At 59.2% G+C, this 23301-nt stretch overlaps 2 protein-coding genes across 8 annotated transcripts; one reads left to right on the top strand and one right to left on the bottom strand.

Annotated features, from left to right (window-relative positions):
- The first annotated feature begins 16 nt into the window (after positions 1-16).
- AEBP1 (AE binding protein 1) lies at positions 17-14523 on the top strand. Of its 2 annotated transcripts, XM_061414463.1 has the most exons (23): positions 17-124; positions 2773-2973; positions 4574-5350; positions 7005-7406; positions 7952-8014; positions 8142-8213; positions 8358-8492; positions 8569-8649; positions 9103-9180; positions 9304-9387; positions 9506-9559; positions 10202-10311; positions 10389-10528; positions 10857-10941; positions 11038-11182; positions 11279-11364; positions 11529-11652; positions 11926-12122; positions 12216-12395; positions 12596-12947; positions 13028-13167; positions 13312-13411; positions 13631-14523. In XM_061414463.1, exons 3-23 carry the CDS (start codon positions 5098-5100, stop codon positions 14266-14268), a joined length of 3519 nt encoding a protein of 1172 aa, XP_061270447.1. In that variant the 5' UTR covers positions 17-124; positions 2773-2973; positions 4574-5097; the 3' UTR covers positions 14269-14523. The 2 variants fall into 2 exon arrangements, with proteins under 2 accessions (XP_061270447.1, XP_061270446.1); XM_061414462.1 differs by lacking the exons at positions 17-124; positions 2773-2973 and having other exon boundaries at positions 4561-5350.
- Positions 14524-14625: 102 nt separating this feature from the next.
- Positions 14626-22582, bottom strand: POLD2 (DNA polymerase delta 2, accessory subunit). Of its 6 annotated transcripts, XM_061414469.1 has the most exons (12): positions 22485-22511; positions 21898-22036; positions 20977-21236; positions 17828-17949; positions 17502-17625; positions 17226-17340; positions 16854-17052; positions 16487-16567; positions 16179-16336; positions 15839-15966; positions 15249-15350; positions 14626-14891 (listed from the first exon to the last, which is right to left on the bottom strand). In XM_061414469.1, exons 3-12 carry the CDS (start codon positions 21194-21196, stop codon positions 14731-14733), a joined length of 1410 nt encoding a protein of 469 aa, XP_061270453.1. In that variant the 5' UTR covers positions 21197-21236; positions 21898-22036; positions 22485-22511; the 3' UTR covers positions 14626-14730. The 6 variants fall into 6 exon arrangements, with proteins under 6 accessions (XP_061270453.1, XP_061270449.1, XP_061270452.1 ...); XM_061414465.1 differs by lacking the exon at positions 21898-22036 and having other exon boundaries at positions 16854-17082; positions 22485-22582; XM_061414468.1 differs by lacking the exon at positions 21898-22036 and having other exon boundaries at positions 22485-22582.
- Between the last annotated feature and the right edge of the window lie 719 nt (positions 22583-23301).

Genomic DNA, 23301 nt, shown 5'->3' with positions numbered 1-23301 from the left:
CCTCCTTGGTCCCCGTCATTCTGGCCAGCTGGCCTGTGTCTGAGCTGCTGCCTTGGGGACCCAAACCTCCTGGTGCTCTGAGGCTGCCCCAGTTAGAACTGCGACATACTGGTCCTTTTGGCAGGTGAGTTTCCCAACTCTGCTCAGGCTGAGGCACTAGGGTGGCTCCTGGTGATGCTCGAGTCTCAGCAGGATGGGCTGGTGGCCCCGTGGCCCTGTGGCCTGGTGCCAGAGACTATATAAACTGAAGGGAAAGAGCATTCAGTCTGGCCTCACAGACATACCATCACTGATGAGGACATGTCTCTTCCCCCTGAGCCCGAGTTTCCTCACATGAATACGGGGAAAGCTGCTGCGCGTGCGCCACAAGAATTGAAATCCAGTCCACTGCCCACGTGCTGGGGCCCAAGACATGGGTTACCGATGTAAGGAGTCTGAGCCTGGAGAAGCAGAACCTCTCCCACAAGGAGCTCCCTTCCCTTTCACTCACCAGGCAGAGCTCCATATCCCTGGGGGTCAATGTCCACCCCTGTGCCCTCTGTTCCGGGGAGTCTAGTCACTCACATCCTGATCCCTCTGACCTGAACGTCTTCAGAGGAAGGCTACCTCCACAATTGTCGGGTCTCCGGGCCACACTCAGGCCTGGACCTTGTTGAAAGCTCTGTGGAGACCTGCCCAGTGAACACATGAGCTGCAGTCAGGGACACACACCCACAGTCACGTGCTCAGATTGCTGGGGACCCAGAGTGGAGGGGCTGGTGCTGTGGTGGGGTGGGGACTGGGAGGTGGAGGGTGATGAGATCACAGACCTTCTGGCCACAGTGACTTGGGATGAGGCAGTTCTGCTGCTGACATGGCTAGCGATCCTGGCAGGATGGCCTGGGGACATCTTTTCAGGCACTCAGGAAGCTGAGACATGGTGCCCCTTGGGGCAGAGACTCTGCTGAGACTGTTAGAATAGACTCACGGCTTGGGGCATCCTCCTCTAGGGACTCCTAACTTCCCTGGATGTGGAGAGTGGCTTGGATGGAACCACTCCATTGTCTCCCCATCTCGTGGGGAGGGTGTGGTCACCAGGTTTGTAGGACAGGAACTCTGAGGTCTTGTGGTGGGGGGAATGGGGTCAAGGTCACCTGGGATCCACCCTAGGAAGGAACTGATCCTCATTCTTCCCGAGGCTCCGGCCAGACTTGCCTCGAGGTCCAAATTGTCTGATGTGCAAAGACAGATGCTAATCTTGCTAGACATGGACTGTCTGAATGGGAGACCCTTCCAATCAGGGGTGGGGAGCTGCTAGTGGTCATGGAGTCACCCCCTCAACTTACAGCCTGAGAAAATCAAGTTATTCAAGGTCATAGTTTTAATAGTGGCTTCTGAGATGAGCTGGAGGAAGCAAGAAAGCCCTCTCCCCCTGCCCCAGGTCCATCCTGGGTCCCTCTTCTCACCCAGGAAGCTGTCGCATCTGAAAGATTAACAAGGCAAGCCCCCGCCCTACAGTGATTTCCCTACCCCTGTATGAATGACCCTACCATAGTGGGAAGAGGGTGGGTTCCATTCCTTCCCATCTCTGCTCCACCTCCTCACCCCCTCCCAATGTGGGAGCTTCTGGCTCCCCACCCCGCTGGGGGCATTACTGAAAGGGGCCAAATGGCCCTGGTGCCCCAACATGACAGCTTTGCCTACATGTCCACCCCCTCCTGCCCTTCACTGCAACCCACAGGGCCTCCTCATTGCACCATTCCTCCCAGATGGACCTTGCTACACACCTCTGGAGTGTCCCTGCTCCTGACCCAAGGTGGCAGCACCCTGCACCCCATCCCAGTCTCTCTCCTGGGGCCCTCCCACCCTGGCAGGCAGCCCTCCTACAATGGCCTTTCTCAATGGCTCTCAGAGGTGAGCTCTTGGCCCATGAGCTAAACAGGACCCACCCCAGTCTGGTCAGAGCTTGAGAGCACAGGCCACACCTCTTCCTCTCCCCACCATGGCATCTGTGGGCTCCACCAGCCTGACCTTCACAAGGCTGCAAGAAAACTTTACGCATACCATCTCCCTCCCTCCCCAGCCCATGTCAGCTGCCCCCAGAATGCCCCCTCCCCACTCTGGAAGCAGCAAGGATAGGTCCACCAGGGTGAGACATCACTTTGCCTCTGCCTGTCAAGTCCAGTCCTGTTGTGGCCCCTAGGGCAGGCCTCACTGTGCCCGAGGGAAAGGCCCAGGCTTCTCCATAGGAAGCTGGAGGTGGGGGGCAGTGGGGGGCCCAAGATGTCTGGCAGACTCCCAGACTAGCTCAGGAGAATCCTTGGACCTGGATACAGATGCCCCACCTGCTGGCAAGGGGCGCTGGACCCCAGGAGGGTGAGTGGCAGCCACAGGAGACATCAAGCCTCCCACCTCTTGGCCTGCCTCTTCCTGGCCTGGGCTGCTGCCCTTGGGGAGTTTGGCTTAGATGACAGGGCTCCTCAGCAGACAGGCGTCTCCTCATGGGCCCAGGTCTGCGCGACTTCCTGAGTGCAGGTCTGAAAGCTGAGTGGAGTCCCAGCCCTGCTCCCTGAGGGGAGATACAGGCCTGGCACAGACAGCAGTCACCACCCCCCTCACCTGCCCAGACCCTCAAGGGAGGCGGGGAGGGCCCCCAGCCCCCTGCCTCCCCACTCCAGGGCCCAGCTTCCCACAAGTCCTTGCTCATGTTCCTGTCGGTGACTCACTGTGGCTGAGGAAAAGTTTCTCTTTATTTCTTTTTAATTTTCTTATGGCTTCTATTTTCCCTGGCAGAGGATGTGGAGCTCAAATCTGATCCATGTGTGAGCCAGCTGAACTTGGGAGCTGTTCCCAGGGAAGTGACGTTCTAGAGCTGCCCCCTCCCCTGAGCCTCGGGCCTCCCTACTGGACACACTCAACTGGGGGCCACAGAACAAATTCCAAGACAGAAGTTTCGAGAACGATGATTCAGAGGCTCGCAGAGGACATTTATGGGTAAGAGCTTGCTCCATCCTACTCTGCCAGGACAGCAGGGCAGGGTCAGCACAGGGACAAGGAGGCCTGACTAGGGGTGGGGGTGAGGCGTGCTCCGAGAGCCCAGGTGGGTGGCCTTGGTCTCCTCAGGGAAGCGACAGGAGCTGGGAGTGAAGGGAGGGCCTTGGAAGAAAGAGGTGAGAGAAGGCAGAGCCCCCTGGGTCCTGCCCCTGCCCCCAGTTCGGGGCTGAGCCTGCAGCCCCCACAGCGCTCCTCGGCTGCCTCCTGTTCATCATCTCAGGGCCTCCTGAGACAGACAACCTTGGTTCAGGGCTGAGTGCTGCTAAACTTGTCCCATAGGCTCCAGGTGTACTTTTCTTGCTTCCTTATCCCATCAAGGAGGAATGTTCTGGGAGCTCTGGCCTTGGGTGTCATACCCATCTGAAGCCAGCCAACACTTGCCCTTTGAGAAGCCACGTGGAAATACCAGGCACGCATGGCAGCACATGGCACCCATGGCAGACATTACTAATCGATCTGGGATTGTCTGACTAACCCATCTATGTACCACAACCCCACCCCCCCCCCCCCCCACCCCCGCAATCAATGCGATAGATGGAGGCACAGGAAACACAGTTTTAAAAAACTGGGATCTGGTAAGAGGAAAGAGAGGAATGCCTGTTTGTCCTTGTTGGGATGTCAGCTTTTGGGAAAACAGTGTATCCCTAGAGGTCAAGCAATGTTCACCAAGGAAACAGTAAAAGAAACTATAGGGGAAGAGGTCTGCCCGAAAACATCTGTGGCTCCGATTCAGGTGGTGAGTGATCTGTTCCCATGGCAGGTTCCAGCACACAGCTTTGCACCCACCAACTCTCTCAGCTGGTGCACGTCCTCAGGAGTAGTGTCTTATCTGCTGCCTCCTGCCTCCTTTCTGGGGTTCTTAATCTGGGGTCCCTCCCTTTGCTGCTGGGAGTTCAGGAGAGGGCAAGAACGCCCTGAACTTGTATAGAAATTGCTGTGTCCGGGCTGAGTCCCTCCATGCCCCTGACAGCCCATTTCTATGAATGATGCATACAATTTAATAAAATGTGAAAGGCATCTCCTCCTTCCTTGCTCCATCTCTGACTCCCCTCCAAACTTGTCCTTGTATGTCAGTATCGTCGGAAGGGAGAGGCAATCTTAAATGGGGGATCCTACTTCCAACAGAGCAGTTAGCCCGTCCTCAGGGCAGTTTTGCACCTGTCCCTGGCTACAGTGAATTCCCAAAGTGTGGTGTCTCCCTGAGGGCCAGCATAGGAACGGGCTCTCATGGACCTAAGGGGTTAGCTGAATGTCTGATTGAAGACTCCAGAGACAGGAAAGGATGGGTTGGGACTCTCCTGCGGGTCTGTAGAGGGGGTAAGGTCCCCGAGGCCAGAATCCATAGCTTAGCTCTGCTCTCAGGGTTCCCGCTCACCTCCAGCAGGCTCTGGGGCATCCCTGGGGCACCGCCTCCAGTTCCCATCTGGCTTGGAGGTGGTATTGCAGACAGAGCTGGGCAGGGGCGTCGGAGCCCTGCCACTAGCACCCTCAGGACCTCACAATCCCTCCAACCCTCCTTCCCCTGGGCCTTCCTTCCTAGGCGCGGGGCCCAGGTCCGGGACACCGCCCGCAGTTCCCACTTCGGGAAGTGCCAAGCGCGCGCGGCGCCTGGACTGCTCAGCCCCCCCGCAGCCCCTCCGTCCACGCCCGGCTCCTCCTCCTCCTCCTCCTTCCCCCCGGGTGGGGGGAGCCGGCTCCGGAAGCCCCGGCGCCCCCGCCCCGGCCGCCACTGGCGCTTTGGAGAAGGCGGTCCGCGCGGGAGCGCGCCACGCGGGACCTGAGCTCCCAGCCGCCGCCAGCGCCTTGGAGCCCCCTGACCATCCCTGAGCCCCCACCGACCCCTGAGTCACTGCCTGGCCCGGAGCACCCCCGCGCCGCAAGCCGGAGTCCCCTACCCACCCCTAATCCTCCCACCCGCCCCTCCCCGGATCACCCCCCACCCCTCCCCTAACAACCCCCGCCGCTCCGGAGTCCCCTGCCCGCCCCTCCCAGGACCCCCCTCCCCGCACCTCTCCCCCGGAGCCCCCTCCCCAGCGCCCCTGCCTCCCAGTGTGTGCTGTGACCATGGCGGCCCTGCTCGGGGCACCCCTGCTCGGCTGCCTCCTGGTGCTGCTAGCGCTGTGCCCCGGGGGGCGCCCGCAGACGGTGCTGACCGACGACGAGATCGAGGAGTTCCTCGAGGGCTTCCTGTCCGAGCTGGAGTCCGAGCCCCGGGAGGACGACGTGGAGGCCCCACCGCCCCCTGAACCCACCCTTCCCGCCCGCAAACCCCAGACAGGGGGCAAGCCGGGGGCGCGTCCGGGGGTGGCCGAAGAGGGTAAGAGCTTTGGGTAGGGGTGGCCCTTGGCGTGATGGGGGGCCGCCCGGACAGCCGTGCACCACAGGTGAGAATGGCGGGCCTCGGTAGGGTTTGGCCGATGTCCAGTCTGCCCAGCGTGAGGAATGGATCCGTAAGGCACAAGAGAGCCCAGATGTCTGGCGGGACAGTGTGCCAGGCAGAGGTCAGCGCTGGCTGGTAGCCCTCTGAGGTTGGGGACACATCCAGCAGGTCCGCTACCCAGTGGATTGGGTCCTCCCAGTCCCTGTTGCACAGCCCGCAAACCCCTGGAGGGACTAGACTCGAGCTAACAGGGGACTCGGCAGCCCTCTCCCCAGGGTAGTGTGAAGGTGATGGGCCCTGCTGTCTCAATGGGGCCACTCAGCCTGATTGTGGCACACACTGTCTGTGCCACACCACTGCCAGAGACCCAGCATCCAGCCTCCCCTGGGAAGGATCCCCAGCACTCTGCTGCCTGGCCTCCTACTCCAGGAGTACAGAGGCAGGGAAGGGGCTGCAGAAGACCTTCTGTCTCCTCAAGGCTTCCAGGAGCAGCGGGCAGTGATCCAGGGTTATTGTGAGGATTAAATGAGGTGATACATCACCAAAGCATTTAGCCTAGTGCCTCTTATATAATCAGTTGTCAATAAATCTTAGCTGTTTATCATGACCTTCTGGAAGGTGGGCAAGGGTCTTGCTGATCTCTCTCCCAGGAGACTTCCAAGGCACCATCCATCATTCCTGAGGTCAGCAGCCCCTCCCCTTTGTCCTGCTCTAGATCTTTCCTGGCTCCTCCCCCACCCCGGGGGATGGGTTCTGGGACCCGTCTCAGCACCCCTCTCCATTCCAGGATTGCTGTCCCGGCCTCTTGCTTGCTGCTGGGGCAGCTCTGTTTCTCCTGGCTGTCTGCATTTTGTAGATTTTCCTGTATTTCAGTCACGTGGCCCCCACAACTCCATTATATTTTCAGCGGCATTTGCTCAGGGTCCTGGAAGATTCCTACAGGCAACCCCAGGCCCTGCCCTTGCTCCCTCCCTCCCCCAGACTCTGAGATGGGCAGGCATCTGCAGTACTTGCCTGTCCCTCTGGCCTCTGCATGGCCCTAGGATACCCTGTGGTTATGGCTTCCAACCTGCCCCAGGCTCCTTAGTCCTGGACGGGGGATCATGCATGCGTATCCCTTTTCTGTGAAGCTTTTCTAGCTCCAGGGGGGCCCCAGGCCCATGCCCTTTACTTTGTGTGAGAGGAATGAGACTGCCTCTCCCTTCAGACTGGGTGCTCCTTCAGGCCTGGTGGCTTAGTCACCCTCTGCTCTTTCCATGACCAGCACAGAATAGTGAGCCCTGACTGGCCAAGGGGCCATGTGGAGAAAGAGTGGATTGTGAGGTGCTTCTTGGGCAGATGGGAGGATGAGGGCCTGCTCCTGAGAAGCTGAGCCAACCAGGCCAAGGTGTGGTGGTGATAACATGTCTCGCAGACAGAAAGCCTGGGTTCCAACCCCAGCTCTTCCATGACCACAAGTGGCTTAACCTCTCAGTTTCCTTGATTTGGGAAACACAGAACTACCAACAGCCCCTTTGCCCACCTTGCGTGGGATACCTAGGGCATAGAGGGAGCTCTTCATTGATTTGACCTGAATGTGCATCTTGAACAGTGCCTCCGGGAAAAGCTAAAGACAAAGGGAAGAAAGGGAAGAAGGACAAAAGCCCCAAGGCGACCAAGCAGCCCCCGGAGGGGTCCTCTAGGCCTCCCAAAAAACCCAAGGAGAAGCCACCCAAGGAGAAACCTCCCAAAGCCACCAAGAAGCCCAAGGAAAAGCCACCCAAAGCCACCAAGAAGCCCAAGGAGAAGCAGCCCAAGGAGAAGCCCCCCAAGGAGAAGCCCCCCAAGGAGAAGCCCCCCAAGGCCACCAAGAAGCCCAAGGAGAAGCCCCCCAAGGCCACCAAGAGGCCTCTAGCTGGGAAGAAGCTCTCCATCCCAACCCCCTCTGAAAGCCCGCAATGGCCACTGCCCCCACTCCTCAGCCCTGACCACGAGGAACTACCCCAGGAGGGAGGTGTGTACTGGGCTCTTCTGGGGTTCAGCGGCTCTGACCTTCTGGGCTGCAGAGGGGTGGTGGTGAGGGTGGGTCCCTGAGTCCCTGCCTCTTGCAGACCCTCAGACCAGATGGGTGCTGGGGCCTCATTGTTGTCATGGACACAGCAATTCAGCTGAGGCTCCCACAGTACCACTCCTTCCCTGGGGAGGGAGTGTTTGGTGGCCTCGTGGGTGGGGCTAGCTCTCCACGGTCCTGGGCTCTGACCCTTGAGCCCCCCAAGAGCCACCTGCCCATGTGTTACTGGGCTGTGAGCCTGCAGGGTACCCCCCTGCTGGGACAGCAGATCCTCCCAGACAGCGGTGCCTGGATTCCCCAGAAAACTATCCAGCTCTCTGTCCCTCCAGAAGTGCCAGCAGGGCGCTAAGGGCCCAAGCAGCCCAGGCCTCCCTGGGAGTGAGCTGTTCAGAGGGTGTCAGCAGGGCCCAGGTCTTGTGGAGCCTTGCTTTGGAGCCAGTGGTCAGGGTAGGCCTCCCATCCACATGCCCCTGGGGTCTGTGTTGCAGGTGGACCCCTCCCAGATCCCTGGGGGGGTCCAGGAGAAGAGACCGACGTGGAGCACCAGCCTGGTGAGTGGGCACCAGCCACCTGGCCTCAAGGGACCAATCACCTTGGCCTGCTGGGTTTCCAGGGTGGGGCTAGGTGGGGGCATCAGGGAGTATCTTCCACGAGGTGGCCACAAGCACTCTCCCCCAGAGCCAGAGGAGGAGACGGAGCAGCCCACGCTGGACTACAATGACCAGATAGAGCGGGAAGACTACGAGGACTGTGAGTAGGGTCCACCGTCAGGGAGGCCCACCTGCCCTGCCTCCCCAGCTAGATCCTGACCCCTTGCCCGGGTTTATGATAGTCCACTCGGAGGCCCCACCTTCCCTGACCTTGGCCCGGCTCAGAGCCCACCCTCTGCCCTAGTTGAATACATCCGCCGCCAGAAGCAGCCCAGGCCACCCCCCAGCAGAAGAAGACCAGAGAGGCCCTGGCCTGAGCGCCCTGAGGAGAAGGCTGAGCCGCCTGGGCGGGGCTTTGAGGCCCCAGAGGAGAAGATCGGTAGGATGTGGGCAGACTTGGGGTGGGGGTGCCAGGAGAGGGGGCTCTGGCCCACCCCTGCCTCCCACCTCCACAGAGCCGCCACCTCTGAAGCCCCTGCCACCCCCGCTGCTCCCCAACTATGAGGACGGCTACGTGATCCCCAACTACGATGACAGTGAGTGCCCAGGGCCCCCCGCCTGCCACAGCTGCATCCCAAAGCCAAGCCACCTGTATCTCCAGCTTGGTGGCAGTGACCTTACCAACCCCACTGTCCCCGCCACCCCCTCCAAGCTGCCTGCCCTCATCTGATCTCTTCCATCAGGCTGGTCTTCCTGGCTCCTGAACTTAGCTCTTCCCTGTTGCCCTCTGTTCTGGCCTATTCTTCCTCAGCTCCGTGGGTGTCACTCTCTGACCCTCCTGAGCTCCGCCGGTCCTAGCCACCCCTCACCCCTCGGGACTTTCTTCCCTTCAAAGCTGCCGCCTTCCTCTCCCTCCTGCACGGTCCCTTTGGACTCCATTCCCTTCCTCATCTTGCCCACTGGGCTCCTGTGAACCTGGCTGGGAGCTCCTGGGGTGGGGTCCTGGGACCAGCCTCAGGCCTTCTCATCAGGACTCTCCCTCCCCACAGTGGACTATTACTTCCGGCCTCCCAAGCCCCAGAAGCCCGACACTGGCCTGGAAACAGATGAAGAGAAGGAAGAGCTGAGTGAGTGGACCCAGACTGTCCCCACCCCTGGGCCAGCCCCCAGTGCAGGCCTGACCCCCACAACACCTGCCTCCTGAACTCCGGGGCTAAGCCAACAGGACCCTCCCACCTTCCATCCTTCAGAGAAACCCAAAAAGGAGGGCAGCGGCCCCAAGGAAGAGGAGACAGATGACAAATGGACTGTGGAGAAGGGCAAGGACCCCAAAGGTGTGTCTCTGGGGGCTGGGGGCTCAGCCTACACAGCATGGGTCCTTGCGAGAGGCCAGCCAGACTCCCAGATGCTCTGGGACCCTTATCACTGCCTCCTCCCTTTGTTGCCCCCCAGGGCCCCGGAAGGGTGAGGAGTCAGAGGAGGAGTGGGCTCCAGTAGAGAAAATCAGTGAGTGAGGGGTGCAGAGGCTAGGGTGTGTAAGGACAGCGGGGGTTGGAGGGGTTGCAGGATGGATATGGGGACAGGGGTGTGGTGGGGGCTGTGGGTATGTGTGGGGGCTGTAGGGTGGGTATGAGGGCTGTGGGGCGGGGCAATAGCAGCTGGGTAAGCATGATGGGAGAAGTGACCCATCCAAGGCCACATGCGAGTCCCAAACCCAGATTTCCTGCTGGCACTCTAGGCCTCCAGGACTCTCTCCTGCTCTTAAAGTCCTGTGGTGCAAAAGGGAGAGACCCTGGAGTGTCTGCCCTGGGCCTGACCCCAGGGACAGAGCTCGGGGCACAAGGCAGGTGTGCAGATGGCCCTGATACAGACAATGCCTGTGACGGGTCAGGCCCTGGGGTGGTCGCCCCTGTGATTTCATGTAGGCCTCATGGCCCCTTGGCACCTGGCATCCTCAGCACATTCCCCGGAGGTGGAACCTGAGGCCCAAGGAGGGGAAGTATGGGCTGGGGTGGAGCTGCCCTAACTGGCACCTCCTGACGTGAGGGGAAGTGGGTACTGGGATCCTCCATTCTGGGTTTGGTGAAGGGAGGGACCGATGGAGGGGTGGAGCCAATGGGCCACTAGCCTGGGGTGCCGTGTCTCCAGAGTGCCCCCCCATCGGGATGGAGTCACACCGCATTGAGGACAACCAGATCCGGGCCTCCTCCATGCTGCGCCACGGCCTGGGTGCACAGCGAGGCCGGCTCAACATGCAGGTGGGTGTCAGATTGGGCCCTTCTCCCCGCTGCGTAGGGGCCCCCTGCACGCTCAGCCTCCCTGCTGTCCCTGACAGGCTGGCGACACTGAGGACGACTACTACGATGGGGCGTGGTGTGCTGAGGATGACTCCCAGACCCAGTGGATAGAGGTGGACACGAGAAGGACCACCAAGTTCACAGGCGTCATCACCCAGGGCCGCGACTCCAGCATCCAGTACGTCTGCCGGGCTCACAGGCACTCGGTAGGGATGGGTGGCTCCAGACATGGCTCTGAGTCCCGTTCAGAACCGTCTGGTGGGTTCTCCAGGGCCCCCACCCCCTCTCCTTGGTTATGGCCTGTCAGCTCCCTGAGTCCAGATGAGCAAAGCAACCACCCACAGCCATGCAGCAGGCATGGCAGCCTCTCTAGACCCCCAGCTAGCCCCACATGTGCTAGCTCTGGGTTCTTGGGCTCAGAAGAGAGGGCTCAGGCCGCTTGAAGGCCTGGGCCTTAGCCTGGGGTGGGGAGAGCAGCCTTGCCCTGACCACCATCTGCCCCCCAGTGACGACTTTGTGACCTCCTTCTTCGTGGGCTTCAGCAACGACAGCCAGACGTGGGTGATGTACACCAACGGCTACGAGGAAATGGTGGGCACCTGAGCCCTTGGCTCTACCCTCCTCGTCTGGGCCACAGGTGGGTCTCCGCCGGGGTTGGGGGCTGCTCTTAGGCCTGCCTCTTCCCAGACCTTCCACGGGAACGTGGATAAGGACACGCCCGTGCTGAGCGAGCTCCCGGAGCCGGTAGTGGCCCGTTTCATCCGCATCTACCCACTCACCTGGAACGGCAGCCTGTGCATGCGCCTGGAGGTGCTGGGGTGCCCCGTGTCCCGTGAGTGCCTGGGGCTGGCAGGGGCACGGACGGGTGGCTGGGGCAACCTGGGGTGGGCTGGCAGGTGGACTGCTCAAGGTCCTGCCTTCTCTGCAGCTGTCCACAGCTACTACGCGCAGAACGAGGTGGTGACCACCGATGACCTGGACTTCCGGCACCACAACTACAAAGACATGCGGCAGGTGGGGTGCTTGTCCTGAGGCTGGGGTCCTGTCCAGGCACTGGGCTCAGGGCTAACAGGTGCTTCCCCACAGAACAGACAGGGCCGTGGGAGAGGCATGGTCACTGGGGGTGGGTTGGGGGCAGGGGGCAGGCTGTGTAACTCCCTGTCTTTTCTGGCACCCAGCTGATGAAGGTGGTGAACGAGCAGTGCCCCACGATCACCCGCACATACAGCCTGGGGAAGAGCTCGCGAGGGCTCAAGATCTATGCCATGGAGATCTCGGACAATCCCGGGGATCACGAGCTGGGTGAGGGCCCCTGCAGCCCCCAGGACCCCCTGGAAGCCTGGTCCTCCCCAAGCCCAACAGATAGAGGCAAGGCCCGGTATTGCAGCTGAGCCTGCACTGTTGATGTTGCCAGCTCACCACCTCTCACCTGTGTCTTTGGAGCCCCTCCTGGGCCCTGCAAGCCTCAGCCACTCCCAGTCTCCTGGGAATGAGGCCGGTTTGGGTCCTTCCTCAGATCCCCTGAGCCTCAGGCCTCAGGAGGCTGGCTGGTTGCTGAGGTTCCTACCCTCACAGGGGAGCCTGAGTTCCGCTACACAGCTGGTATCCACGGCAATGAGGTGCTGGGCCGAGAGCTGCTGCTCCTACTCATGCAATACCTGTGCCGCGAATACCGCGATGGGAACCCACGCGTACGCAGCCTGGTGCAGGACACGCGCATCCACCTAGTGCCCTCGCTGAACCCTGACGGCTACGAGGTGGCAGCGCAGATGGTGGGTGGAGGGAAGGGGGTCAGGGTGGGGCCTGGTGGGGCAGGGCTGGGAATGGGCTGCTGATGCTGACCCCCTCTTTCCCGGCTTCCCCAGGGCTCAGAGTTTGGGAACTGGGCACTGGGTTTGTGGACGGAGGAGGGCTTTGACATCTATGAGGACTTCCCGGATCTCAACTCGGTGCTCTGGGGAGCTGAGGAGAGGAAATGGGTCCCCTACCGGGTGCCCAACAATAACCTGCCCATCCCTGAACGCTACCTCTCTCCAGATGCCACGGTGAGGCCACAGCCTGGCCAATAGGGCCTGGGGGCAAGTCCCGGTAGAGCTTGGGACTTGGGGGTGGGTTGAGGGAGACTGAGCCCAGGTGCTGAGACTGCAGGGTCTCCGAGGGACCAACGGGATGTGAGTACTGCTGAGGGGTCTGCATGGCAGATAATGGAGGCTGTGGACCAGACCTCTCCCCTGGCCACCCCCAGGTATCCACGGAGGTCCGGGCCATCATTGCCTGGATGGAGAAGAACCCCTTCGTGCTGGGGGCAAACCTGAACGGTGGCGAGCGGCTTGTGTCCTACCCCTATGATATGGCCCGCACACCCAGCCAGGAGCAGCTTCTGGCTGCGGCCATGGCAGCCGCCCGGGGAGAGGATGAAGAAGAGGTATCTGAGGCCCAGGAGACCCCAGACCACGCCATCTTCCGCTGGCTGGCCATCTCCTTCGCCTCTACCCACCTCACCATGACTGAGCCCTACAGGGGAGGATGCCAAGCACAGGACTACACTGGTGGCATGGGCATCGTCAATGGGGCCAAGTGGAAACCCCGCTCTGGGAGTGAGTTGGCCTGGGAGGGTCTGTGGTGGGGCATTTGGCATGGGCAGGGGTGACTGCGGCTCTGTGTCTGCCCCGCCCAGCTATCAACGACTTCAGCTACCTGCACACCAACTGCCTGGAGCTCTCCATCTTCCTGGGCTGTGATAAGTTCCCTCATGAGAGCGAGCTGCCCCGAGAGTGGGAGAACAACAAAGAAGCTCTGCTCACCTTCATGGAGCAGGTGTGGGGGCCACCGTGGGGACTGGCGGAGGGGTGGGGCAGCATTTGGGGAGAGGCTGGTGAAGGGCTGGGGGACCTCCTGGACAGGACAGGGAAACAGCCTGGGGGGAGGCCATGTAGACACCACCTTGCCTCCTCCCTGCAGGTTCACCGTGGCATCAAGGGGGTTGTGACAGATGAGCAAGGCATCCCGATAGCCAATGCCACCATCTCCGTGAGTGGCATTAACCACGGAGTGAAGACAGGTACACAAATGTACAACTATACCCCACTTCCCAAGATGGGGGACCAAACCTATGCATGCCCTTGGCAAAACAAGTCTGGCCTGCCCTGCCCAGGAAGTCCCTGCTCCTCTGGATCCTGACCAGAGGGAGGGCTGGAGGGGCTGCAGGTTTCTCAGACAGAGGTGGGGCCTGGGAGGGAGGGGGGACTCCTAGATAGCCAAACCCATCCTCCCTCTGCAGCCAGTGGTGGCGATTACTGGCGTATCCTGAACCCTGGTGAGTACCGCGTGACGGCCCACGCGGAGGGCTACACCCCAAGCTCGAAGACCTGCAACGTGGATTATGACATTGGGGCCACTCAGTGCAATTTCATCTTGGCTCGCTCCAACTGGAAGCGCATCCGTGAGATCATGGCCATGAACGGGAACCGGCCCATCCCACGCATCGACCCATCGCGCCCCATGACCCCCCAGCAGAGGCGCATGCAACGCCGCCGCCTGCAGTATCGGTTGCGCATGCGCGAACAGATGCGGCTCCGACGCCTCAATGCCACCACGAGCCCGGCCACGACCCCCACATCGCCCCCTCCCACTCCAACACTGCTCCCCACTGCCGACCTTGCCCCCTCCCCAGCCCCAAGTTCTACACTGGGGCCCTGGCAGTTTCTACCAGAGACCACAGTCAATTGGGAGGAATCGGAAACGGAGACGGAGACGGAGACGGAGACGGAGACCTACACGGAGGTGGTGACGGAGTTTGGGACAGAGCTGGGGCCTGAGGAGGAGGAAGGGGAGGAGGGGGAAGGAGAGATGGTCACGGGCCCAGACTTCCCCTTCACCACAGTTGAGACCTACACAGTGAACTTTGGGGACTTCTGAGAACAGGTCTGCCAACGCACGAGCTCGCACCAGTAGTCACACTGCCCTGACCCGCTCCGCGGCCATCAGCACAGGGAAGGCCCCCCGGTGTGGGTTCTGCCAGGAGGGGGCATGAATGTGATGGAGACCTAAGAGCCAGGGTCACCTGCTTCTCCGCTGCAGGACTGGGATGGGGCTGGACGAGCAAGCCCCAGGGCAGACTTCTCAACCACTTGCCCAGGCCACACCAATAAACCAAGCTCACTGGCAGATGTATCACTGACCACTTGCCATCCTGACCAGCCAGGAGAGGGGAGGAGTAGGGAGGCTCCTTCCACAGGAGTGCCCCAGCCCCACACAGGGACTGCCCAGCTCAACACCAGTAAATAGTTAGGCTTTATTTACAGAGCCAAAGCTGTCATAGTGCTGACGCCACAGGGAAAGAATGGCCAGGGCTTCTCTGGACAAGGCTGCCTTTGTGAGTCAGGGACCCAGACCCAGGCCTCCCAGGTCCTCATCCTCTGCCCCGAAGCCTGAGAAGCTGATGGGCTGGCAGGCCAGGCTGCGCAGGTTCACGAGACAGGCGGTCTGGGTGGTGCTGAAGTCTGGGACAGCCACCAACAACACTGTCTGGTCTTCAGGGCCTGCAAAGAAGCCAGGTGGAAGCCCATCTTAGGTTCTGGGTGAGCCCGATCTCAAAGGGAAGTCACAAGAGGTAAACAGGAGCCCTCCCCCACCCCCTGCCATCAGCACCACGGAGCGCTGACCACAGAAGCTCCTTGAGGCCAGAAATGAAAAGGGCCAAGAACACTGTAAAGGTCCAAAGCTAGAGCCACACTGCCCAGGATGAGCTCTGGCAAGGACAATTTCAGCCCTCGCAGAGCCTGGCCTGTCCACCCCACGGGGGCCTGGACACCCAACACAGGCCTTCTCTGTGAGCCTTGGGAGAGCATGTCCCTCATGACAGCCCAGGCCTGGGGCCCGCAGAAGACAGAACTTACCTTGGATGATTTTAGAGCCAAAGCTGGGGGTGTTGCCACAAAAGTAGACGTGAGGGCACTCCGGAAAGATAAATGGGTCGGTTTTATAGAAAGGGTAACAACCTGGAGGAGGACGAAGTACAGTTGAGAGTGGGACTTCTCAGCCTCACACAGGAGACATCTGCACGTTTGGGATGGGGCTGTCCCATGTAGGACATGGGGCACCATCCCATACACAAGACCCTGCAGCCGTCACAACAAAAATCCCTCCAAACTTGGCCCTGTGACCCCAGAGGCAGGGCAGTGTGTTGTGCTGCTGCCGCCTCTGTCCTTCTTGGTGGGCAGGGGGCAGGGTGCAGGACTCTTGACTGGCTCAAGCTCCCAACATGCTCCCACAGCCTTCAGCCCTAAGTAGGGCCTTGGCCATAAACAGAGATAAAGACTCCAGAGTAGCTCCCAAAACAAAGGTCACGCTTTGGGGCTTTTCCTTAGACAGATCATAGCAAGGCTGGTGGGTGCAAATCCATGCTGGGAACCCTCTGAGCATCAGTGGAGCCCCTTTGGTCTTCCCCGACCCTTTGCTCCCACCTCACATGTCTAAGCCCCGTTACCTAGGGTGTCAGGAGCTGTGGGGCTGATGTGCCGGACTTGCAGCGTCCACTCCAGGATCTCCAAGTGATCCTCCATGCTGCTGTATCGGAAGATGTCACTCACGTTCTGTCCCGACGTCCCCAGGAATCTGCAAGTCAAGGCTCGGCTGACCCCACCCTGGGGGGGCCATCATCTGTGCTCCTCCCACAACAGCTGGCCCGGCGCCCTCATAGCAGGTTCCCAAACCCCGCTTGAAAAAGAGCCCAATCCCAGGTGGGCTTTCTTGCACCCCTGGGCCCCATCCTCCCCTCTTGCTGTCACCAAGGAAAAAGGCCAGGGATCAGGCTGGAGTGGGGCTACCTGACTCCATCGATGGTGGCCTGGTAGGGGTTGGTGACCAGCTGGAGCGTGGAGTAGGCAGTGGCCAGAGGGAACATGCAGGGGTGCAGGGGCTGCTGGGGAAGCGTGTAGTTTGTTGGGTCAAATTCGCCTGGCATCACATCCACGGGCACGGAGGCCTGGAGGGCACAGGGGCAGGGGAGCCTGTGGGGCCCAGTGCCCTCCACAGTCACCCTGCTGGAGTCCGCTCCCCCTGCCCGCCTTTCAGTGCCCATCTGCACCGCCAGACACTCCTGGTCCCAGGCGCTGGCCTGACCCAGCTCACTCACACTCAGCTGCAGAAGGATTTCATCTAGCATCTTGACAGCCTCCACACTGGCAGCCTGGGTTTTCTTGGTCAAGTACTTGGCCTGGGAGTAGAAGTACATACACAGGCTGTCAGGTCTCAAGGGAGACTTAGATCAAAGGGACACCCAGAGCCCCTGCCAGGAGGCTGAGAGCAGAGCAAAGCCTGACTTATCGAGGGACAGTAAGAGTTCTGGGCCTCTGTCCCCACGCTACCCTCAGGAGGGAGGTTTGAGAACGAGGCTGGGTCCCAAAGCACCAGAGGTTCCTGGGTCATCAGATCTGCAAGACCCCATCCCCAACCCTCCGTGGGGAAAGAGAGGCTTGAATGCAGGCAGGTGGGCACCATACCTTGTTGATGGAGTCTCTGCTCTGCGTGTTGTGGCTGAGGAGGTTCCCGGCAAGGATGACCCGGGAGACGTGGGCGGCGCTGCACTGCTCCCCTTCATCCCCAAGCTGCCCTGTCACCACGTCCACCAGCAGCTGGGTGCCCAGCAGGCTCTCGCCCCCGCCTCCACCCAGGCCCAGACCAGACACCAGCAGCACAAACCTGCCAGAGAAGTCGGGGTCCTCTTGGGTGCTAGGAAAGTAAGGGGATGTCCCAAGAGGGCTGTTTGGAGCTACTGGTGAGGCTCCTCACCATCACAAGGAAGCAGGGGGGATAGAGGCAGCGACTGTGACTCCCCTGGACCACTGCCTGGACCCTGGGCCCCAGCTCCTCACCTGTCTGTGTCGAGGGGGCATGCAGGCTTCTGAGGGGCAAGCCCTGCAAAGCAGTGGTCCTCCACCAGGAACTTTCCATCATCTCCTGCAGAGCCCAGCACAGCCAGGACCGTTCCTGGGGAGGAGCAGGATCAGGTCTGGGAGGAGCCTCCGAGAGGCTACCACCCAACACGCTACCATAGTCTAACTCTCTCCCTAAACCCAAACTCATTGCTCCGGGAATGCAAGTGTGAGCCAGCACCCAGATGCACAGGCCACCCCCTCTCTACTCCCTACCTGTGACCAGCTTTGACACATCAATGGTGCCCTCCAGTTTGATACGCTGCAATTCATCTTCCAAGATCAGTTCATCATCTGGGTGGATGTATTTGCTCCGAGGAGGCTGGGGGAGCAGGTTATGCTGGAATTCAAAGATGGTAGTGGTCATGAGGCCAGGGCCCAGCAAGGCTCCGGTGCTCGATCAGTGAGATGGCCCTGCAGCCAGCAACCCTATGGCAGAGGCCCAGCCCTGATTCTCTGGATCCAAGGCAGGTAGCCCCATCGTGCCCTCTGGGATGGGAACATTGTTCTGGGGATGACGTGTGTGAGCCAGCTGGCCTTACCTCTTCGCTGACCTCCCGTAGGATGGAGGGCTGGAGTGGCATGGCCTTGAAGAGGGTCCCCACCACACAGCACTTCTCCCCAGGCTGCAGTTCACACAGCTTCTTCACTAGGACTCCACTGCCTGTGCTCAGAGAGAATGTGCTCAGCACAAAGAGAATGTGCTCAGAGACCAGGTGGCCCTCCTCTGCCCCATGAAGCACTGGCCCAGTCCTCACTGAGCACTGTGGCCCTAGGGCCCTGTTCTCCACCAAGAGGGAGAGAACATCAAATGCAAGGACCCCCTGGACCTAAAGGATCGGCCCCAGGAGGACAGAGGGGCTCTGGATGCTGGGTGTCCTTGCAGGAGAGGCAGACATGCAGAGAAGGCAACGTGAAGATGGTGCAGGGGCAGAGACCAGAGGGATGCGGCCACAGGCCAGCAGTGCGGGGTCAGTCACCAGAGGCTAGAAGGGCCAAAGAAGGATCAGAGGGAGCGTGGTGCTGCCGACACCTGGATTTCGGACCCCTGGCCTCCAGAGCTGGAAGGGAATACATTTCTGCTGTTTGAAGGCACTCAGTTTTGGCCTTGTTGTTTATGACAGCAGCCATGGGACGCTAATGCAGAGTTCCCTCACTTATACCTAAAGTATAACACTGATTTTTAGAAAGAGGTATGCCAAGTCTCAACACAGCCCTGCTTGGACAACACTATAATTTCCTTTGCAAGTCTATTTTATCGACCCCACAAGTGCCTTGTCTTCTGAAAAGAGATACCCTAAATTCAAACTTCATATACCCATCCACCCTGTTCTGTTCTTTGTAAAGTCAGACAGCCCTGTTCACTCTGAGCTCCTGAGATCCCAGAGAGAACAAACAGGAAGCGTCAGGGATGAGGAGCAAGACAGGCGTGGGAGAGCCATGGAATGCAGGGGTCACTTGGGTGGGCAAGAGGGAGGAGCCAAGGCCCCAAAGGCCTGAGAGTTTGTTAGGACTTAGACCCTAAGCCTGGAGGAAACGCTAACAGGGTTATGGGATGATGTGGACTTGGGACCAGCCCTTTCGTTAGCTGGGTTCTCCAAAACAAGCCCTTCTTGCCCTAACCCTAACCAATAACATTCCACAGATCTACACCCTGGGGAGCAAAGGAGAGTAATTCAGAGTAAGATAGGGAGGGTGGCACAATGCCGCCATTCTAGATAGAATGCCAGACACCAACGGGAACAACAGATCTCAAAGCCGTGATATCCACTGAGCCTTCACTCAGCCCCAGGGAGCTGTGCCCAGCCCTGAGCCTGGAGCTCTTCTACCCCCGACAACATATCAGTGGAGATATTATCACACACTACCTGGCTGAGGAAACTGAGGCACAGAGAGATTAAGTAACATGTCCAAGGCTACACAGCTGAGATCCAACATGCACGTCTGAGCACCAGGCAGAACTGCACACCCCTGTGCTGACAGGAGGACATCCATCCATTCCAGCCTGTGGGCACCAGGCCAGGCTCCAGCACAGAGAGTGAACCCGAAGGCCCATCCTTGCTCTCACTGAGCTTCCGGTGCAGAGGGAGAGGCAACAGCAGGAGATGAGGGATCCACTGCTGGGACAAGTGCCACGAACAGACGGGAGCGAAGGCAGTAGATGCCGAGAAGGCCCTCCTGGCCCAGGCAGCCTCTCAAGGCACAGGACTTTTAAAGTGAGGTCGTGAAGGAAGCCTGGGGATGGAGTATGCCAGATGCAGGGAGAGCTGACAGCAAGAAAGGGCTTGAGGTGTTCAGGAAACTTGTGAGTAGAGACGAACTCTGCCAGAGGCTGAGCTCTGGGGAGGAAACCCGGCCACATGGAGAAACCACGTGGTGAGTGAGGGATGCTGCCCCACTGTCCTTCATCCAGTCAAGGCCCCACTTATCATGGGCTCCTGTCCGAATTCCTGGCCCTACTCTGTGAGCAGAATAAAACGGCTGTTTCCTGTTACTGGGCAGCTTTGTGAGAAGAGAGACCTGGTACCACAGCAGGTTAAAAGGTGACATTGACCTTGGCTCGAGGAGAATGTCTTTGAGGACGTCAAGGAAAGCGAGAGAAAGGCCAGAGGAAGGAGACCCTTCTTATGTGGCGGAGAAAAGGTGAATAATACTTCTGCCTGAAGTAAAGAAAACGGAAAACATCTTTAATATGATGATGTAGCTAGGAGAATCCCAGGGACGGGGGAGCCTGGTGGGCTGCCGTCTATGAGGTCGCACAGAGTTGGATACGACTGAAGCGACTTAGCAGTAGCAGTAGCTAGGAGACTGGGTCACGTATTCGCCTGACTGCCTATAATATTAATAAAACCAGAGCTTCCCAGGTGGTGCAGTGGTAAAGAATCTGCCTATCAATGCAGGAGATGCAGGAGATGTGGGTTCCCTGGGTCAGGAAGATCCCCTGGAGTGGGAAATGGCAACGCACTCCAGTATTCTTGCCTGGAAAATCCCATGGACAGAGGAACCTGGTGGGCTACAGTCCATAGGGTCACACAAAGTCAAACACAACTAAAGTCACTTAGCACACATGCACACAACCCAGCTAACCTGACGGGATAGAATGGACCTGGGAGCCAGAGCTTTACAAAGCTTTTCAAGTGCTTCCAATGTGCGACCTGGGCTGAGACCCAGCATGCCTGGTGCCAGGTGGCGGTTGGGGGTGGGGGGAAGGCAATAAAAATGAGTAAGACACAATTTTACCTACAAAGTTTCTGTTTAAAGGCACAACAGATTAATTCAAAACTACATGGAAAGCCACTCTTTTTTGGGTTTTTTTGCTCACCACGTGGCATGTGGGATTCCAATTCCTCTACCAGGGATCGATTCCAATTCCTCTTCCATGCCTCCTGCATTGGAAGCGTGGAGTCTTAACCACTGGACCAGCAGGGAAGTCCCAGAAGCCACTCATAAATATTAAGAACGGGGTGATGCAGCATCACCCGAAAGTTGAATGTGGTGCAGGGTGGGGAGGGTGGGAGTCCTGCTTCACCTGGAATAACTTAAAGCAGGAGAGATCACCAAGGAAGAACCAGGAAAAAAGAAGAAGGTCTGCACTGTCCAGGTCACTTGATTAGGAAAGAGAGACGACCCCAAGGGGCAGGAAATACATACCCAACAAACCTGGAAGCATTTCCCCAACCTCATTACTTACCCCAGCGCTGCTGGGCCCTGCTCACCAGGAAGGGCCTCATCTGGATGAGACGGGTGGCATAAATGTGGGCATACTGCCGGCTAAAGCTGCGCTCTCCCAGCCGGAAGGGCTGCGAGGAGTTGGTGTAAGTCACCACAGGCACCCTGGCAAAAGTGGCATTGCTGGCTGATGGCGGAGACAGCAGAGTGTGGGCCCTCTGGGCAGCCTGCTCAGAAAACATGGCCCTGCTTGATGTGTCCAAGCCAAGGAGGAGGTGGTCCCTGTGAAAACACAAATGCAGTCCTGCAACCCCAGCCCACATGCACAGCAGACGGCCAGAACAGCACCTGGAACTTACTGTGTTGGCTACCCATGTCTCACCCAGGAACCTGCATCCAAAAAGGGAGATAGAGCAAGTTAGGGAATGCATCTCCCACCGAGAGCTCTCGAAATCCGGCTCAAGTGTCCACTGCCCGCTCCACACATCTACCTGGATGACTATCAGGGCTTCAAGCTCCACATGCCCCACATGAGGGGATTCCTCATCTGCCCCCATCCAGCTACCTGGCACCTGCCCCATTTCAGGGCGTGAAGACAGCCTTATTATTATACAAGCCTACCATAAAATAATAAGCTTATGATTAAATAACAAAACATAAGTCAGTCACTCCTCTGCTCAAAACCCTCCAAACGGCCCCCGTTTCATGGAATAAAACCCCAGGTTCCTACAGTGGCCTAAGAGATCGGCCCCACTGGTCCTGCCCTCCTGCCCACCCCGCCCCCACAACCAGGAGAACTGCTCTCCTCCCTCCCATACAAGCATGGTCCACTGCCATCTGTCCTTCAGGTGTGCTCAAACCTTCTCCTGCATCCCTCCCCTGGCATGTCTGCTCCTCCAATGTTTATTGTTTTTCATAGCATTTACCTTTCAACAAACAATACCTTTTAAGCTTATTGTCTGCCTCCTCTGAGTAGAATTAGAGCTCTAGGAGACCAGAGGTAGCAGCATTTAAGCCCACTTTTCAAAAGCAGCCCCGAGCCTGAGTGAGATGTGCCAAGAACGTCAAATCAACAGCAGGTCCTAAGATCAATACGTGGAGCAGCTCAGTCTATACAGACGTGAAGGGATGATAACAGTTCGCATGTAATGGGTTAAATAGTATGTGGTACTAAAACCGGTATCTAACCCCACCGCGTTTTTTTACAGCTCTAAGTGGCTTGAATTCTGTCCCTATCGAACAGATACTGGGCCGGAACTGTATCTGAATTAACTTTCTGCCCCAAAGTGCAGAGCAGTGGCAGCACTCCGGCCGCAATCTGCACTCCGGCCGCAATCTCAAAGGAGCCGCTCGGTCTGAAGCCCCAGACCACGGCCCCAGCACGCACCCTGGGGCCGTCTTGGGGGTACAGCAAAGACCCTGCTCAGACTTCCCTCGCGAGATGCCGCTTAACCCGCCGCCACGCGTGGACACCAAGAGAGCTAGCCCACCCCATCTCCACGAGGTCCAGGGAAGCAAGACCCTACTCACCTCTCCGCACGCCACGGCCCCGCCCCCTGCCGCGCGCCATCTCCCGCCAATCCGCGCGCCTTGCCCCGCCCACAGAGGCATCCCACCAATCACCGAGCGTTCCACCATGCTTTTCACCGCGGGACCCGCCCGCCACCGCGCACCGCCTCCCGCCACTCCGCGCACCTCGCCCCACCCTTGCTGTATCTCGCTAGTCCCGCGCGGTTTATTATGCTAATCACTGCGGGGCCCGCCCACCGTCTCGCCCCGCCCCCTGCCAATCCGCACGTTCACTGCGCAAGCCAAGACACGTACCCCGCCCCTTAGCCCTGCGCGTGCGCAGGGTTACGCCCCACAGGTTGCTGGGCAACTAAGGGGGTGGGGGCCAGTGGCTAGGGACCCGCGCGCATGCTTGTGCGCACTGTCATACAAACCTCGGCCCTTCGTCAGACTAGTCACCTCGCGTTCTCGAGAACTGGCGCTCTTTGCGCCACCAAAGGACCCCTCTGGGGTGCCCGCCTCTGCAGTGGGCACTGCTGACAACAGGGTGGGCGGACTGAGGCCAATGGTTGCAGCGATTACTCCGCCGCAGGCCCGAGGAGTAATGGGGCACTGGGATACTGGAAGTCGGGAGAGGGCTTAGAGTTAGGGTCAGGACTAGGGAAACTGGCTGTCTAAGGCCCTACGCACAGGGTTAACAGGCCTCCCAGCTTCCGCCCAAAACTCCTCAGTCTCTGTTGTCCTCACTGCCCCTCACCTTTCTCACTCCTGCCTACCCACCAAGACTTTCCCATGCCATCCTCCACTTCATGGGGGCTCTTTTCCGCATCTCCACCAA

This window comes from Bos javanicus, chromosome 4 (genome assembly GCF_032452875.1).
Source record: "Bos javanicus breed banteng chromosome 4, ARS-OSU_banteng_1.0, whole genome shotgun sequence".
NCBI classification, from domain to species: domain Eukaryota; kingdom Metazoa; phylum Chordata; class Mammalia; order Artiodactyla; family Bovidae; genus Bos; species Bos javanicus.
This window is presented reverse-complemented; position numbering and strand designations above follow the sequence as displayed.